Source organism: Coenobita brevimanus, chromosome 102, assembly GCF_032717465.1.
Source record: "Coenobita brevimanus isolate Jiangsu-jjx chromosome 102, ASM3271746v2, whole genome shotgun sequence".
NCBI lineage: Eukaryota > Metazoa > Arthropoda > Malacostraca > Decapoda > Coenobitidae > Coenobita > Coenobita brevimanus.
Window position 1 is genome coordinate 32,216,949 of NC_137055.1, and position 18,391 is coordinate 32,235,339.

An 18,391-nucleotide genomic window follows, 5' to 3' on the forward strand; every position below is an offset into this window, starting at 1 on the left:
AGGCCGATCACGGGAGCACGCAAATATCTGAACCCACAGCCATTGAGGGGGCTAAACATACGTTTTACTTTAAGCAGTAAAAGCAGCTTACCAAATCAGTTCTTCCTGACAGTCTGTTATATTTTTCTGATTATTTCTGGGTTGGTAAATACAGTAAACGTTGGTAATGGCTACATGGAATGTAAGAGGAGCGAATGATGAGGTGAAAGACAGAGAGATTGTCCAGGTGCTCGAGGGTGCAAAAGTGGATGTATGTGGAATAATTTAAATAAAATGGAGAGGAGAAAGTGTGAGAGAATGGGAGTAGGGATGGGGTATATGTGCGGGAGTAGGTGAGAATGAGAGGGCAAAAGAAGGACTATGTATAGTTGTGAGTAAAAGATGGAAGAAAAGCATAAGACAGTCTGGATCAGTTGGGTAAATTGAAAGTGGGAATACAAATGTGGGCGATTGTGTGTGTGTATGCGCCAACGCAAGATCGTGCTAGAAGAGTGAGAGAAGAGCTCTGGACAAACGTGGAAGTGTGCATGGAAAAGTTTGGAAGGAAAGAGAGAGTGTTTTTGATCGGTGATATGAATGGTAAAGTAGGGAATGTGAAGGTGGATGGAATAGTTGGTGAGTGGGGTGTGCCTGCTGAGATAGATGAGAATGGCAGTGCGTTAGTGGACATTTGTGCTGGGAGGGGGTTGGTGATAGCCAATACCCTCTTCAGGCATAAAATGATCCACAGGGATACATGGCGAGTGATGAGAAGGGTGGGTGGTGAACTGAATGAAAGGAAGGCAATGACTGATTACGTGTGTGTGGATGAAAGGATGCGAAGATGTGTAATGGATGCAAAAGTGTGTAGAGGTTGGGGGAGTGGACTATCTGACCACTACTTGGTGGTGGCCAGAATTAGGATCCAAGTGAGATGGAGGAATAGAAGAAGAGCGAGATGAGAGGAAGTAGTAGTTGCAAGGAGAGTGGAAAGGTTACAAGAGGATCAGAAAAAGGCAGAGTATAAGAGAGAAGTGGAGGAACGATTGGGGATACGATTGGGGATATATGAATTGGAGCAGATGGGGGACATGGAATGTGTGTGCAGGATACAGTATTTACAAAAGAAATATGTGCAGCACGTGATGTGGTGTGTGGGAGGAAGAGAAGACGGAGGGGGGTGCAAGAAACAGCGTGGTGGACTGAAGAGGTGAGACAGGCTGTGGCACAAAAGAAGAAAGCATACAATGAATGGATGAGAAATAGGGGCGTGGAAGAAGTTGAGAGGCAGAAGAGAGAGTTATATGCAGAAAGAAAGAGAGACATAAAAAGATTAGTAAGAGAGAGTAAGAAGAGAGTAGATGAGGAATTTGGAAGGAATTTGAGTGTAAAGTGGAGGGACTGTAAGAAAATGTTCTGGCAAGAGGTGAAGAGAGTAAGACAGGGTGGAAGTAAAGTTAGCAGGGGAGTGAAAGATAAAAATGGTAGATTACTAGTGGAGAAGGGAGAAAAAGTGAGCAGATGGAGAGAACACTTTAAGGAATTGTTGAACATACAGGATGGAAGTAATGTGAGTATAAGTGGCTGGGGAATGGCTGGGAGAAGGAGGTTCCACAACATCTATCAGTAGGATAGATGTTGTGGAAGCAATGAAGAAAGTTAAATTGGAGAAAGCCCCAGGAATTGATGGAGTGTGTGGTGAAATGCTGAAGCATGGAGGAGAGATAGTAGTAGAATGGATGTGGAAGATGTGCAGATTGGCCTGGGAGGAAGGTAGAGTCCTAGAGGATTGGAAGTCAGGTATAATTATCCCCTTGTACAAAGGAAAAGGGGAAAAAGAAGTGTGTGGTAATCACAGGGGCATTTGTTTTCTTAGTATAATAGGAAAAGTGTATGGTAGGATACTTATTGACAGAGTTAGAGAAAGAACAGAGGAATTAGTTGGAGAAGAACAGGGAGGCTTTAGGAAAGGAAGAGGTTGTGTAGATCAGATATTCATTCTTAGATCGTTAGTGGAAAAGTTTCTAGAGAAGGGAAAGAAGTTGTATGCGGCCTTCATGGATTTGGAGAAAGCATATGACAGGGTGGATAGACAAGGATTGTGGAAAGTATTAAGAATATATGGAGTAGATAGGAAGTTGCTGAATGCTGTGAAGGGCATGTGTGATGGTGCTAAGGCTGCAGTGCGTGTGGATGGTGAACTAAGTGAATTTTTCTCTTTGAAGGTTGGGTTGAAACAGGGATGTGTCATGTCTCCATGGCTGTTTAATCTGTACATGGATGGGGTAATAAAAGAGATACAAGGTAGGGTAGTGGATGTTGGAGTGGCCCTAGTGAGAGAGGATAGTGTTTGGAAACTCCTTGTACTGTTGTTTGCAAATGATACTGTGTTGTTGAGTGAAGACGAAGGGGAGCTGCAAGGCTTGGTGGATGAGTTTGGGAGAGTGTGTAAGAAATGGAATCTAAAGATGAATGTAGGGAAGAGAAAAGTGATGGTCTTTGAGAGAGGTGAAGTCAGTGAATGTACAGCGAGGCTGGATGGTTAGGAACTGGAAAATGTGAGTACGTTTAAGTACTTGGGTAGTGTGATGAGTAAGGATGGAGGTTTGGAGGATGAAGTGCTTGAAAGGGTACAGCAGGGAAGAAAGGTTGCTGGTTCTTTGAAAGCAGTGATAAGAAACAGGGAAGTGAGCATGGAAGTGAAAAAGTTACTACATGACAGTATTGTGATACCAACTCTAACGTATGGAAGTGAAGCTTGGACGTTGTTGGAAGGACACAAGTCAAGACTGAGAGCAGTGGAAATGAGTTATTTAAGAGGAGCCTGTGGAGTTACATGGAGAGACAGGCTGACAAATGAGGAAGTGAAGGAGCGTTGTGGTGTGGATGTGATAGGAAGCGTTATGAGGAACACACTGAGGTGGTTTGGCCATGTGGAGAGGATGGAGGGTGAGAGACTGACAAAGAAAGTGTATGTGAGTGAGGTGGAGGGGGGAAGAGGGAGAGGGAGGCTGAGGATGAGATGGAGGGATGAGGTGGAGAGGTATATGAGAGAGGGGGGTGTGAGTAGGGAGCAAGGCAGTGAAATGGCGGGGGACAGGACGACGTGGAGGCGATCTGTTTGTGGCCACCCCAAACGGGATTGAGGCGTCTGACAATAGATAGATAGATATATAGATAGTTTCTTATTAAATCTGTTTCCCTGTCATTTTTAGCTGTTCTGGTGTGACAACTCTTGTTTTTTTCGTTAACATAATGACGGCAATGACTGTTCTTCCCTAACTGTTTAAGTAAACCTGGCCTACCCGAGCTGATCTGTACCTAATAATTTTAACCTAACCTAACCTCCAGTTGGGAAGTTGGGAAACGATATCCACCTTTGAGCACGTTGAGTTTCTTTCACTGCACTGGAAATGATCGTAGGGGAAAGTGACGATAATAACGGGGAAGAAATTTTTCAGCAAGAAAAAGTAATTTGCCAAACTGAAAGTTGTCAGAAAATTACAGAAACAAGCTGGAGGATTATGCAATGAATTGGTAAGGTCTTTCTGCTGCTTCAAGTGTACAATGAAAGACACAAGTATCTTCTCAAAGTCTGACGAACACAGAGTGGAAAAATCGAACCATTTGAAACATGCACTAGTAGAAACAGGGTTTTCATTGTATTTCATCTGGTGTAAATTTTCTTCAGACTGAACTGGGAAGATAGTTGTCTTTCATTGTACATTTACCGGTAAATAAATCAATCTAACAGCTCTGTATTTCCAATTTCCTCTCAAAAGTGAGAGTACGATGCTGTTTCTTCTTTGCATCTGGTTCCCCAGATGCTGGAGATGATGCAGGGCGCTGGGGAGGCATGATGAAAATACGAAAAGTTGAAGAACAGCAAAAAACAGTGTAACGTACAGCAAAGCTGAGAGGAGAGGACGGACGTGACTCGACTGGGAAGCGCGCAAAAATGTGTTTACCAGAGAGGGGTTAGTTTGTTTTCTTGCCACAAGCGAGCACGGCGCTGTGCAGCGCGTCTATTTCAAATTTTTTGTATTTCCTCTCGTACTTTTTTTCTTACCATCGAGACAGATACTTTCGTATTGTGGAATTTGTACCACATTTATCGCTTTCGTACCATTGGAAATTAGTACTTCGAGTTTTTGTATTTCAAGGCCTCGCTGTATATTAAGGTGGTCCAACTTAGTAGGATAAAAAACTGAAGTGGTCATGGACATTCTCCACAAGCATGTTTTTTTGTCCAAATGGACTGGCAAAGCTATGGGCGAAATTTCAGCATGATATGATAAAACTTAGAGGTCGCTCAAATATGCATATTGTGATAATCATGAGCTAACAGAGCCCTGCATTTTTTTTTTTTTTTAATGCTATTTGCATTTTACTTCCCAACATACCATTTTAGGTGATGTAGCAATTTCTTGTGTTTTTATCTTAATGACTTCATCACAAATATGATCATCATCTGAAAACTAGTTTTTTGATTGAAAGTAAAACCTTAAATTTGACCTTATTTAGTGATTTTGCAGAGCAATTTCTGACCAGAAGCAATATTCAAACTTGTGTCTCTAGGAAGCCAAGAAGAAACATACCATGACATAGATTACCTACATGGTTGGACACACTCCTTCTAGTGCAGTACCACCATACTGATCAAGCACAAACAATACCAACGAGTTTGAATCTGACTTGTCAGGCGGTTATGGAGATCTGGGACCGGGCTCGAATCCCGAATCAGCAGATCGACTGGATGAGGCAGCTAAGCGGCTTCAGTTTCTTAGCCTATTTGAGGGCCCTGCCCTCGATATTCTCCACAGAATTCGTGGAGACAATCTCACATATGAGATGATGAAAGCTGCACTCATTAAGGCGTATGGTCTCACAGTAGACGACGCCAAAGTTCAGTTCATGCGAGCTCGTCTCCAAGACAAGGAGACAGCTGTTCAGTTCCTTGATCATCTCACAGCTTACTTAAATGAGTGGATGGAGAAAGATGAAACTCCTTCCACGCGTGAGGGGATAACTGACCTTATGCTGCGTACACAGCTAGAGAGGTCGTGGCCTGCTGAGCTCATAGCACAGCTTAAGATCTGCCAGGTGAAAGATGCCAGCCAAATGGCAGAGAAGGCTGACGCATTCTTTACTGCATACGGGTATCAAGCTCATAAGCAAAACACTTGGAACAAGAAAGCTGATAAATCTGGGAAATCGTCTCAGACTGAACCCCAGCAACAAGGTCATTCTCAGAATAATGGCCAAGGTCCAAAACCGCAGTGGATGGACCAGGGGCAAAACACTCAGAAACCTGAGTGGAAGAGGTACAACAAGTACCCTAACCAGCAGCAGTATCAGCCACGCAACCGACCGTCGGGACAAACTTTTTCACCACCAGCTCAAAAGAGGCACGAAGCGAATGCAGCCTTCATTCCTCAGCAGCAGCACGGTGGTCACGTCCCTACCAGTGTGGGTACTTCCCCACAGTTCACTAGTCCCACAGTGACAGTGAACCCCCCTCCACAGATGGCCAATGTTCCATCTTCCCAATATAACCCTCAAGGCACAATGTTTGCCACATCAATTCAGCAGCCTCATGAGTGGCTAGCTGCTTCCTCCACAGGCCCTCCCACAGGTGACAGTACCTTCCTTGTTCAGCCAGGGTTTGTGGGAGGCATTCCTGTGAAGGTCCTGAGAGACAATGGTTCCTCAGGTTGCTCTGTCAAGCAGAGTCTAGTTCGGCCTGAGCAGTATACAGGTCGACAGATCCATGCAAAGCTTATTGATGGATCAGTGAGATTGTTCCCTGAGGCATGTATCCAGGTGGCATCTCCATTTTATACTGGTACGACACTCGCAGTTGTCATGCCAGAGCCTCTATTTGACTTTATAGTAGGCAATATTAATGGAGTCAAGGATAGTTGCTCCGATGACGCTACTCAGACTTCGGCTGCTGTGGTAACACGAGCCATGACTGAGGCTCCAGACTGTGTCACCCCAGTGATCATTGAATCGCCGCAAGATCTGATGTGTAGTCAACTTGTTGTGCAAGAACAACATTCTGACCCGACACTTGCTGCCGTGCGGAACAAACAAAAGGGTCGAGTGATAAAGTATTCACGGGGAGGTCGAGCCAAGTTCCTTCGTAAACAAGGACGGCTCTACCGTGAGTCACGAACACCCAAGGGCGAGGTTCGACTGCAGTTTGTCGTTCCCGCCAAGTACCGCCTAGCAGTGTTACAATGGGGTCATTGTTCAGCCTCAGGAGGTCACATGGGCAAAAGGAAGACCCAGGGCCGTATCCGAGCTGACTTTTTCTGGCCAGGGATGGGACGGGACATAGATAGTTTTGTCCGTTCCTGCAGTGTGTGCCAAAGTATCACCACTAATCAGGGACATGTCCTTCCTGTGCCGTTCATAACCACACCTGTAATCTCTGAGTCAGTTGAGAGACAGGGTAGTGGTGAAGTGGGTGCAGACCTGATGTCTTGCCCATTGGCCCCACAGGACACAGTATGTCCAAGGCCTGTACATACATATATGTACCGTAAGTTAAGGGGGAAGTTGAGAGGCGACTTGAGGCTATGGAAGACCCAAGTTTGCACAAAGATTCTCAGCTCACCGATACTAATATAAGTACTGTAGGTTAAGGGGGAAGTTCGAGAGAGAACTCCGCAGAGGCGACTTGAGGCTATGGAAGACCCAAGTTTGCAAAGGATTCTCAGCTTCCCGATATTAATATAAGAACTGTAGGTTAAGGCACAGGTTGAGGACCCGTGTGCAGTTCGAGGCTATGGAAGACCCGAGTTTGCGCAGGGATTCTCAACTTGCTGACACTAATCGTGTGCTAAAATTAATGGCGACCTCGAATGTACGTCATAGCACTGACTGCTAGGCAGAGAGAGTACTTGTAACATGATAAAATTTTGTCTCATTGACACTTTTGATGCTCCACCTCAATTGGTTTTGCAGGTTCAGCAATGGGGGTAGCAGTTTTGCTGTGCGGGCCAGCTGATCGTCTGCCGCATGCTGTCGCCTCTTCTCTGCCTTCGTCGTCGCCATATTATTATTTGCTGTGTCATTTTACACGCAGGTACAGTTACACTACAACTGTCACACCTACACCGTGTATTACATACACCACGCTACACAACAATTAGTTGTCAGTGTAAATGTAGCGAATTTTCGCTCAGTTTGACCTGAGTACAGGATTTTCACCGTCGTCACGGAGTTTTTCCCTCAAGCTTGCTTCTATTAACTTAAATACGAGTTTTTTTCGCTCACTGGCGACTGCAACTTTCTCCTGTAGCAGGATAGCACACACACCACAGTGTGAATCTTGTGTGAATGACTTAGGATTTGTACATATATATATATATATCCACAAATTTTTTCCCATAAGGAAAAAATTTAATTTTGTAGGGGCGTAATGTCACGAATCAATTCGCGACATTTCCCTTTTGTGAGAAGCCACGAACTATTAGTGGAAAACTCACTGTGTATCGCTCAGCTAACCGTTTCTCCCTCCATTTCGGGGTATACTTTCCAAAACATTCGTCACTGTTTTCAAAAGTGACCGATTTAATGCACTTCACTAAGTGCTGTACTGAGCGATACTATTGTTCTTTATTGTTCGCCTCTGCTTCCCTCAACCGTTAGCCACGCCTTCTTCCGGTGGCTTGTGCGTCCTGCCTATACATTATTTGAATTCAGTCTAGTGTTTGCTGTGACGGAGACAGGACCTGTGCAGCAGTGCGAGAGGTCAGCTAGTACCCAAACTCCACTTACAGTTTCTCCAAGCTCCCACCTTTAGTTCTCCAGCTTTGGGTGATACACCGCATTCATTGACTAGTATTTCCTTTTTGTATTTTGTAGTCATAAGAGTTTAGTTAAGGTGTTTTTTCCTAGGCGTAAGTATTTAGCTTTTGTGTGAGTGAGTGAGTGCGTCTCATTTAATTGATTTGAATTGTAACGTTAAATTTATTTTTTGTAATTAATAAATTTAACAGTTCTTTTTCTTGAGCTCAATGTAAAGTAAAATCTTGTTTCATTTCTCCATAATTAAGCTTATTTTCCATACAGCTCCTAGCTTGCATAAACGTTTGCTTTCATAACTGGTACTTAGACCAGTCTTGTTGTATTAACTTAAAATCCGTTGTGCCAGATAGGAGTTAAAGCATCAGCAAGAGCCTGATATTATTACTAGTATTAGTTATTTATTGTCAGGGGTGAAGTAACTTTCTCCAGAGGCTAACAGTACAGTAAGTCAGCAATTGTGAGTAATTAGTCTCTGCTGTGTACTGTTGAGAAAGTTTATAAATTCTCGTTCTTAGAGAATCGTAGCAAGTCAGCGTAAAGTAATCGTTGCTTGATGTAGCAAGACAATCATTGTCCTTGCTCTTCAGTATTATTGAATATTATTATCAATTTAAATAATATTTAAGCATTTATTTTAAAATACTGTGTTATTATAAAAACCCCGTGACACCCTGCATAGAGTCAACAACTGTGCAGGGGTAAAGAAGGAACGGAGTCAGCTTAGCACACCTAATCTCTAGGAAGCAGATTTTACAAGAGATGTGATATGATCTTTCCAAGATGCAAGATTATGCTGAATATCATTAAACTTTAGTGGGTATGCCTGTGGAAGATTTTGTCAGGTTGATAGGTGTAAAAACTGAGTCTTTGATGCATTAAAAACAACCAGATTGTTTTTACCCCAGTCAGAGATACAAGACAAGTCAGACATTAGGAGTGCCATAGCCTCATCCCTTGTTTGTTGAAGTAACTGCTGAGATAGACATTGCAGGAACCGAATGGAAAGGTGAAGGGTGGAGTCATCAGCATAAGAGTGGATAGGGTTAGAGGTACAGCTTAGAAGGTCCATCCATCCATCATCCAATTCTACGTTGTCCCATGAGGAGCGTAGAAGCCCGGGGCTAGGCAATTCGGTCCTGACATTTAATGAATAAAAGGAAGAGAGTTGGTGATAGGATAGAGCCCTGAGGAACACCACTGTTGATAGATCGAGGAGAAGAACGATGGCTGTCTACAACAGCGGCTATAGAACAACCAGAAAGGAAGCTAGAGATGAAGGCACAGAAAGGATAGAAACCGTAAGAGGGCAGTTTGGAAATTAAAGATTTATGCCAGACTGGATCGAAAGCCTTTGAGATGTCAAGTGCAATGGCAAAGCTTTCCCCAAAGTCCTGAAAGGAGGATAACCAAGAGTCTGAAAGGTAGGTGAGATGTTCGCCGGTGGTCCCTGATGGAACCCATACTGACGATCAGAAACAAGGTTGTGATAGGAAAGATGCTTTACAATTTTTCTATTAAGAACTGACTCGAAAACTTTTGAGATACACAATGCTAAAGCAACTGGATGATAGTTAGAGGGTTGGGAATGGTCACCCTTCTTTGGGACTGGCTGAATGAGAATAAACTTTCAGCGAGAAGGAAAGGTACAAGTTGACAGACAAAGGCGAAAGAGTTTGCCTAGGCAGGGTGTCAGCACAGAAGAACGGTTCTTGAGAACAACAGGAGGGACTCCATCAGGCCCATATGCCTTATTAGTATTGAGGCCTGTGATGGCAGAAAATACATCAGCTGAAGGAATTTTCATGTCAGCCGTGAGGAAGTCAGAGGGGAAGATGATGGAGGAGCAGCACCGGAATCATCTAAGGTGGAATTGGAGGAGAAAGTCTGAATGAAGAGATCTACTTTATCAATAAAAGAAATAGCTACAGAGCCATCAGAGTAGAAAAGAGGAGGGAAGGATGATGAGGTAAAGTTGTTAGAAAGGTTTTTGGCAAGGTGCAAGAAGGAGAGGGAAGAATTCGAGTTGGAGAGTTGAGAGCATTTAGTACGGATGAAATTATTTTTAGCAAAGCGAAGAACAGACTTAGCACGATTCCGGGCAGAAACGTATAAAAGATGTGATTCAGGAATGGGTTGGCTGCGGTACCTTTTATAGGCCCTCTCCTTGTTGCGGACAGCATTAGAACAAGCGTGATTAAACCAAGGCTATCTTGCATTAGTCAAAGGAAATGAGAAAGGAATGTATGCTTCCATGCCTGAGAGAATAACCTCAGTAATGCGCAAGGCACATCCAGATGGCTCCCGGCCATGGAAGCAATAATCATTCCAGGAAAAGTCAAAGAAGTACTGCCTGAGGGCCTCCCAATCTGCTGCTCCAAAGTGCCACAGACGACATTTCTTTGGAGGGTCCACAGGCCGTACCGGAGGGATAGGACAGGTTAAGGTGATAAGGCTGTGATTGGAGGAGCCCAACGGAGAGAAAAGATTAACAATGTTAGCAGAAGGATTAGTTGTAAGGAAGAGGTCAAATATGTTGGAGCTCTCTCCAAGGCAGTCAGGGATACGGGTAATGTGCTATACAAGCTGCTCTAGGTCATTAAGGATAGAAAAGGTGTAGGCTTGTTCACCAGGTGGATCAGTGAAAGGAGAAGAAAGCCAAAGCTGGTGGTGAACGTTGAAATCTCCTAGAATGGAGATTTCAGAGAAAGGAGAAACGGATAGAATGTGTTCCATCACAGAAGTAAGATAGTCAAAGAATTTTTGATGGTAGAATTAGGCAATAAGTAAACAGCGCAGATATATTTAGTCTGAGAATGACAGGAAAGGCAAGCCAGAATGTAGAGAATTGAGAAGAATCGAGTTCAGGAACATGAGAGCAAGATAAGTCGTTGCATATATATACACAATAGCCACCTTTGGCTTTGAAATGAGTATAGAGAAAGTAGGAGGATACAGAAAAGGGTCTGCTGTCAGTTGTCTCAGACAGCTGAGTCTCAGTTAGAAAAAGAAGGTGAGGTTTAGAGAAGGAGAGGTGGTGCTCAACAGAGTGAAAGTTAGAGGAAAGGCTGCGAATGTTGCAGAAATGAAGAAGAGAGTCAGACAGTGGTTTCAGGCAGCTTGAGTTGTCACCGGGAGAGGGGCGAGAGGTGGGGACATTTATGGTCCCCCCCCCCCCCGGGGACTCCAAGGCCACGTGTTTTGCTGCCATGATTTTTTTTTTTTAAATTTTGGAAAAGGAAGTGTAGGGTGTACTGTATGTACTGTGCATGTAGTTTGGTGTTGATAGTTAGAGAAATTTGTATTGGAGAGCATGCTGGCCTACTCTCAGTGTTACTGAAACAATGAAAAAGTTCAGCAAAGGGGGATGGTCGGGACATAGTCCCGAGGGCTGATGAAACAGGAGCTCCAGCTCTCCCTGTCATCAGCTTCCCATCCACCTTGGGAGTACTGCCCTGCTCGGCTGGTGCTACAGTCTACTCCTCTACTTGGTAGAAGAGCCTGTTCTCGTTCACTGGGATGGAAACTTCTTCCAGCTATTGATGCACCTAAGAAAAAAGCAGAGCGTGTTGCAATCCTAGTTACATCCAATATCCAAAAGAAGCTGCTTGGCATCCAAATGATTGAAAGAGGAACCGGTGAAGCTCAAGCTCAAGCATGTCTTTGAGTTATGAAGCAATGGCACGTAGACACACAGGTAAGAGGTCCGGTTTTCGATACGACTGCATCAAAGACTGGCTTGCATCGCGGAGCTTGTGACAGAATTGAAGTGGCACTGGGTCACGAGCTTGTAAGGACTGCCTGTCCGCATCATATTCTTGAAGTTATCCTTGCTGCTGCATTTGCCGCAACTTTTGGCCGAGCAGGAAGTCCTGAAACAAGCCTCTTCAAGCGATTTCAGAAGAAATGGCCATCCATGTCACATGAAGAGCCGGTCACAGCACCTGCCAGCTTATTTGAAGTTCACGGACTTCAAGGTGCCAGAAGAAAGATGCTGGCTTATCTGCCGGAGATGTGTCAGACCTCCCAGCATTGTGATGACTACAGTGAGTTCCTTGAACTATCTTTGCTGTTCTTGAAAGGGGCAAACTGATGATCACCTCTCCGTCTGAGCTCCATGGCCCATGCATCATGCCAGGTGGATGGCAAAGGGGCATTTAAAGTACACTCAATCCTCGTAAACTGCGGCAGTGGTCCAGACCCGCGGTTTATAAATATTAACTCGTGAAAAATTAATTAGGGTCTGGACTTTGGCCAACCACCCCCCAAAGCACCCTACCTACACCTATCTAGGCACCATCAAACAAAAACATACAAATTTAGGAATATTCAGTGCATGTATTTAATAGAAATAAGCAAGGTTAAGGGATCTCACCTTAATCCTATGACGATATTGCTTAAGTGAATGAAGTGGGGTGGTGTTGGGAAGAACTTAGAACCTCTCAGCATGAGGTGGGGGTGCTCCCTCATGCTGTTCTCCCTTCTCCAGCTCCTCAGCCTCCCTCAGGAAGCCCTCAAAGTCTGCCTGGTTTTGTTTTGGTTTCTCCCTGGTTTTGTAGATCGTCCTTATGGTCGACTCATTCCTCCCATATTCTTTCGCCAGGCTTGCTAACTTCTCTCCCTTCTCAACACAACAAATGAGCTCCAAACGACTGTACGACAACGGCGGCTGCTTCTTGATGCCACAGGGCTTAGAGCACTTCTTCAGGGGTTCAGGAGGGTCCATGGAAGGTAGGAGGTGGGGAGAAAGTGCACAAAAAAAAAAAAGGCAGGTAGCCCTCGTACTCAACGGCGATGCTCTGTACTGTGTGGGTTGGCGGGCAGAACAACAACAACATGGCAGCATTAGTATGCATACTTGCCACCAGGGACAGGTGGTGATTGGTTGTTGGGTCGCGGTTATCAAATTGAATGCCGCGGTTTACGATTCCCCTCGGAAAAGGCCCACTTCGGTGCCTAGATCCGCGATTTTCGTGACTTAACAGCGGTTTAAGGGTGCTGGCTGGCTGACAGCCACTTTGCCGCGGATTACGAATCTGAGGTTTGTAAACACGCGGTTTATGAGGATTGAGTGTATACCTGTTTCGGCAACAATTCAAGCTAACACCAAGTGAGGAACATAAAGAAACCCACACAGCTCTGTTTGTCAGCTTTATTTGCATCAAGTACTGGCATGAAGCACCAATGGGTACATGTGCTCCTGTAAACATCAAGGTGCTGAATCTACTGGACAATCACCCCATACAAAGTTGGTCAGCAGACTATGAGAGCTTTAAGCCCACACCTGTGGTACCTGTCAGAGCACCTCACTGGGTTAGCCTTTTTTGATGACATGATTGATTGCGATACTATGAAAAGGATGGTTCAAAACATCCAGTGCCCCCAAAGTGATGCATGTCCAAGAAGAATCGAAAAACCAGCTACAGGTATCCAACCTGACCTGGCGTCATATGTCACTAAGAGGATATTCATCATTTTTGATGCCTTGAAGGTTGGTGGGCAAGACGAGGCACACCAGTTCCTTCAGAAGGACCCAAAGGAATGGTATGGAGATGTTCACTACGGAGATCTTGATAGTCTATCTATCTATTGCCAGACGCCTCAATCCCGTTTGGGGTGGCCACAAACAAATCGCCTCCAAGTCGCCCTGTCCCCCGCCATTTCACTGCCCTGCTCCCAACTCACACCCCCCTCTCTCATATTCCTCTCCACCCCATCCCTCCATCTCATCCTCGGCCTCCCCCTCCCTCTTCCCCCCTCCACCTCACTCACATACACTCTCTTCGTCAGTCTTTCGCCCTCCATCCTCTCCACATGGCCAAACCACCTCAGTGTGTTCCTCATAACGCTTCCTATCACATCCACATCCACACCACAACGCTCCTTTATATCCTCATTCGTCAGCCTGTCTCTCCACGTGACTCCACAGGCTCCTCTTAAATAACTCATTTCCACGGCTCTCACTCTTGACTTGTGTCCTTCCAACAATGTCCAAGCTTCACTTCCGTACGTTAGAGTTGGTATCACAATACTGTCATGTAGTAACTTTTTCACTTCCATGCTCACTTCCCTGTTTCTTATCACTGGTTTCAAGGAACCAGCAACCTTTCTTCCCTGCTGTACCCTTTCAAGCACTTCACCCTCCAAACCTCCATCCTTACTCATCACACTACCCAAATACTTAAACGTACTCACATTTTCCAATTCCTCACCATCTAACCTTGCTGTACATTCACTAACTTCACCTCTCTCAAAGACCATCACTTTACTCTTCCTTACATTCACCTTTAGGTTCCGTTTCTTACACACTCTCTCAAACTCATCCACCAAGCCTTGCAGCTCCCCTTCGTCTTCACTCAACAACACAGTATCATCTGCAAACAACAGTACAGGGAGTTTCCAAACACTATCCTCTCTCACCAGGGCCACTCCAACATCCACTACCCTACCTTGTACCTCTTTTATTACCCCATCCATGTACAGATTGAACAACCATGGAGACATGACACATCCTTGTTTCAAACCAATTTTCAAAGAGAAAAATTCACTTAGTTCACCATCCACACGCACTGCAGCCTTCACACCATCGTACATACTCTTCACAGCATTCAACAACTTCCCATCTACTCCATATATTCTTAACACTTTCCACAATCCTTGTCTATCCACCCTGTCATATGCTTTCTCCAAATCCATGAAAGCCGCATACAATTTCTTTCCCTTCTCTAGAAACTTTTCCACTTAAGATCTAAGAATGAATATCTGATCTACACAACCTCTTCCCTTCCTAAAGCCTCCCTGTTCTTCTCCAACTAATTTCTCTGTTCCTTCTCTAACTCTGTCTATAAGTATCCTACCATACACTTTTCCTATTATACTAAGAAGACAAATGCCCCTATGATTACCACACACTTCTTTTTCCCCTTTTCCTTTGTACAAGGGAATAATTATACCTGACTTCCAATCCTCCGGGACTCTACCTTCCTCCCAGGCCAATCTGCACATCTTCCACATCCATTCTACTATTATCTCTCCCCCATGCTTCAGCATTTCACCACACACTCCATCAATTCCTGGGGCTTTCCCCGATTTAACTTTCTTCATTGCATCCACAACTTCTATCCTATTGATTTCTTCCTGTCTTCTCACCTCCCTCCTTCTCCCAGCCATTCCCCAGCCACTTATACTTGCATTACTTCCATCCTCTACGTTCAACAGTTCCTTAAAGTGTTCTCTCCATCTGCTCACTTTTTCTCCCTTCTCCACTAGTAATCTACCATTTTTATCTTTCACTCCCCTGCTAACTTCACTTCCACCCTGTCTTACTCTTTTCACTTCTCTCCAGAACATTTTCTTACAGTCTCTCCACTTTACACTCAAATTCCTTCCAAATTCCTCATCCACTCTCTTCTTACTCTCTCTTACTAATCTTTTCACCTCTCTCTTCCTTTCCACATATAACTCTCTCTTCCGCCTCTCAACTTCTTCCACGCCCCTATTTCTCACCCATTCATTGTATGCTTTCTTCTTTTGTGCCACAGCCTGTTTCACCTCTTCAGTCCACCACGCTGTTCCTTGTACCCCCCTCCGCCTTCTCTTCCTTCCACACACCATATCACATGCTGCACATATTTCTTCTGTAAATATCTTACACACACCTTCCACGTCTCCCATCTGCTCCAATTCATATTTGCCCAATCGTTCCTCCACTTCTCTCTTATACTCTGCCTTTTTCTCATCCTCTTGTAACCTTTCCACTCTCCTTGCAACTACTCCTTCCTCTCGTCTTTCCCTTCTTCTATTCCTCCATCTCACTTGCATCCTAATTCTGGCCACCACCAAGTAGTGGTCAGAAAGTCCACTCCCCCAACCTCTATACACTCTTGCATCCTTTACACATCTTCGCATCCTTTCATCCACACACACATAATCAATCACTGCCTTCCTTTCATTCAGTTCACCACCCACCCTTCTCATCACTCGCCATGTATACCTGTGGATCATTTTATGCCTGAAGAGGGTATTGGCTATCACCAACCCCCTCCCAGCACAAATGTCCACTAACGCACTCCCATTCTCATCTATCTCGGCAGGCACACCCCACTCACCAACTATTCCATCCACCTTCACATTACCAACTTTACCATTCATATCACCAATCAAAAACACTCTCTCATTCCTTCCAAACTTTTCCATGCACATTTCCACATTTGTCCAGAACTCTTCTCTCACTCTTCTAGCACGATCTTGCGTTGGCGCATACACACACACAATCGCCCATATTTGTATTCCAACTTTCAACTTTACCCACACAATCCTTGACCCAACTGATCCATACTGTCTTATGCTCTTCTTCCATCTTTTACTCACAACTATACACACTCCTTCCTTTGCCCTCTCATTCTCATCTACTCCTGCACATATACCCCATCCATACTCCCATTCTCTCACACTTTCTCCTCTCCATTTTGTTTCAGTTATTTCACATACATCCACTTTCGCACCCTCAAGCACCTGGACAATCTCTCTCTCTTTCACCTCATCATTCGCTCCTCTTACATTCCATGTACTCAATACCAAGTCCTTTGTCCGGTCCTGGGTCGTCATCGTTTGGCCAGTCCTTGTCCGGGACTTCTTGTTTGTTTTTTTAGTTAGTTGTTTTACGGGGAGGGGCACTAACCCTCCGCCAACCCTTTTAGTCGCCTTTTACGACAAGCAGGGATATCTTGATAGATATGCACAAAAGATGAAAGTTGTCATTGACATAGCGAAGCATGGTATCATGCTGATCGAGCATTACAATACCACCTTAACCTGAAATGAGGACCGGAAACAGTATCTCCTGCAACTCGTGGCTAACCACTGAAAGCAGTTGCCCACAGCATCCAAGAAAACACTGATGAGTGGAAAATAACCCAGTTGATAAAAGAACTTCATGATCACATTTAGATATGTATTTTGTTTTGAAAGTTGTAATAAATGTCATGTGCGTTATGAAAATCAGTCACTGTTTTCTGAACCAAAGTAGTTGAATGCAGGAATAGTGCCAATTTGGGTGAACTCTAATTTTTCATTGAATAGCACAAAATTTTGCAGAAAGGCTATACAGACTGTAAGACATGAAAACAACCTTGTGGAGAAACAGAGGAAAAATTTTTTTTTTGGACCACCCTACCTATCGTTATGTCTGAAATACGAGTTACAAATGCAAAACCTCCATTCCTGACACATATCCTTCCGTCGCTTCTCATCATCATTTTCTCCTGGTACTCCATTACAACCCATTATGTTATCCTGAAGACCAGTGCCTACTCTTCCATTCATATCACTCATTACGATCACTTTATAGCTCCTGGGCATATCTCCCACTGCTTCATCCAGCTCATCCCAAAACCTGTCTTTCTCTCTCTCACTCATGTCCTCACACTGAGCGGAAAACCAAATGATTTTTCTTGTAGCCCAGGACCCATTTACAGTATTGGGTGGTGGCCATATAGGCAAGATGATGCCAGGTTAATACTATAGTAAGTTGAGGCAACTGGATAGGACCCTTATGGGTTTATAGTTGAAGGTATTGGGATTTATTGGTAAAATAATACCACACAGGGCAAACAACAGGTCACTCTTGCATTAAATGTCAGAAGTAAGTAGCCTAGCCCCAGACCCATACACCCCTGATGCAAGCGTAAGGAGTTAGACTGCAAACAGACAGAAAAATAGATAAATGGAAGTAAACTACTTGGTAGCACATGATTTATGGATATGCTGATATTCACAAAAAAAGAAGGAAATTCAAAAATGTCCCTAGCTCTCCAGGGGAAAGCAGAGTGATAGGCAGAGAGACAGACAAATAGACAGACACTAGCATATATAGACATCTGTATATAATTTCTTACCAGAGCAAAGGTCCACATCAAATAATCCATGATAGGAGTCAGCCACCAGTATGTAGGATTTTTACTAACAATTTCTGTACTGACAGCCCCCGGATGCAAGCAGTTGGCCGTCACTCCTGCAGTCATGTAAGTAAATTTTACTTGTATCACTAGGAAAACTGTCAACATACTTCATAGCGAAATATTATAAATCCGTATTTCCTGTAAAGCACAACATGAGTACCTGAAGATACTGATAATGAAATATATACAATACTTGGGCAACTTAGCTTTGTGAAAAAGCGTATATTGGTTAACGCTATAGAGATGATTCCCTTCTATTTATAATAATATTCCTGCTTTGCTTGCTTTACTATCCTCATCCTTCAGCATGTAGAATTAGATCTCGTAATCATAGTCTACTCTGTAACAAACAGCCTCAAAAGGACCATAAAGTCTGTTGCTGTTTGCTTTCCTTTGTTCTCCTCTGTACATGATGTGCTGAATTTCAAAGCCTGATTTCCTAACTAAGCCTACATGTGCATCTAATGTAGTTCTGTTTTTTGTGTGTGTGAATTTATACTACTATAGACTTATTTTCTTTAACTTACTATTGAGGAAGAGGTCATATTACTATACTCCCAAGTTCTGAAGAATCATCTGAAGATGTTAAAAATAAAATATAACATCAATCACATCACTGAAAAGTATAACAATGAATT

At 43.9% G+C, this 18,391-nt stretch overlaps 1 protein-coding gene across 1 annotated transcript in view; it reads right to left on the reverse strand.

The window, feature by feature from the left end:
- The window catches only part of LOC145415366 (retinol dehydrogenase 13-like), a 252,244-nt gene that overhangs the window by 44,413 nt on the left and 189,440 nt on the right, over positions 1–18,391 (reverse strand). The window contains exon 6 of the mRNA XM_080284650.1: positions 17,691–17,806. Within this exon, the coding sequence (XP_080140776.1) occupies positions 17,691–17,806 (116 nt within the window). The remainder of the gene's footprint in view (positions 1–17,690; positions 17,807–18,391) is intronic.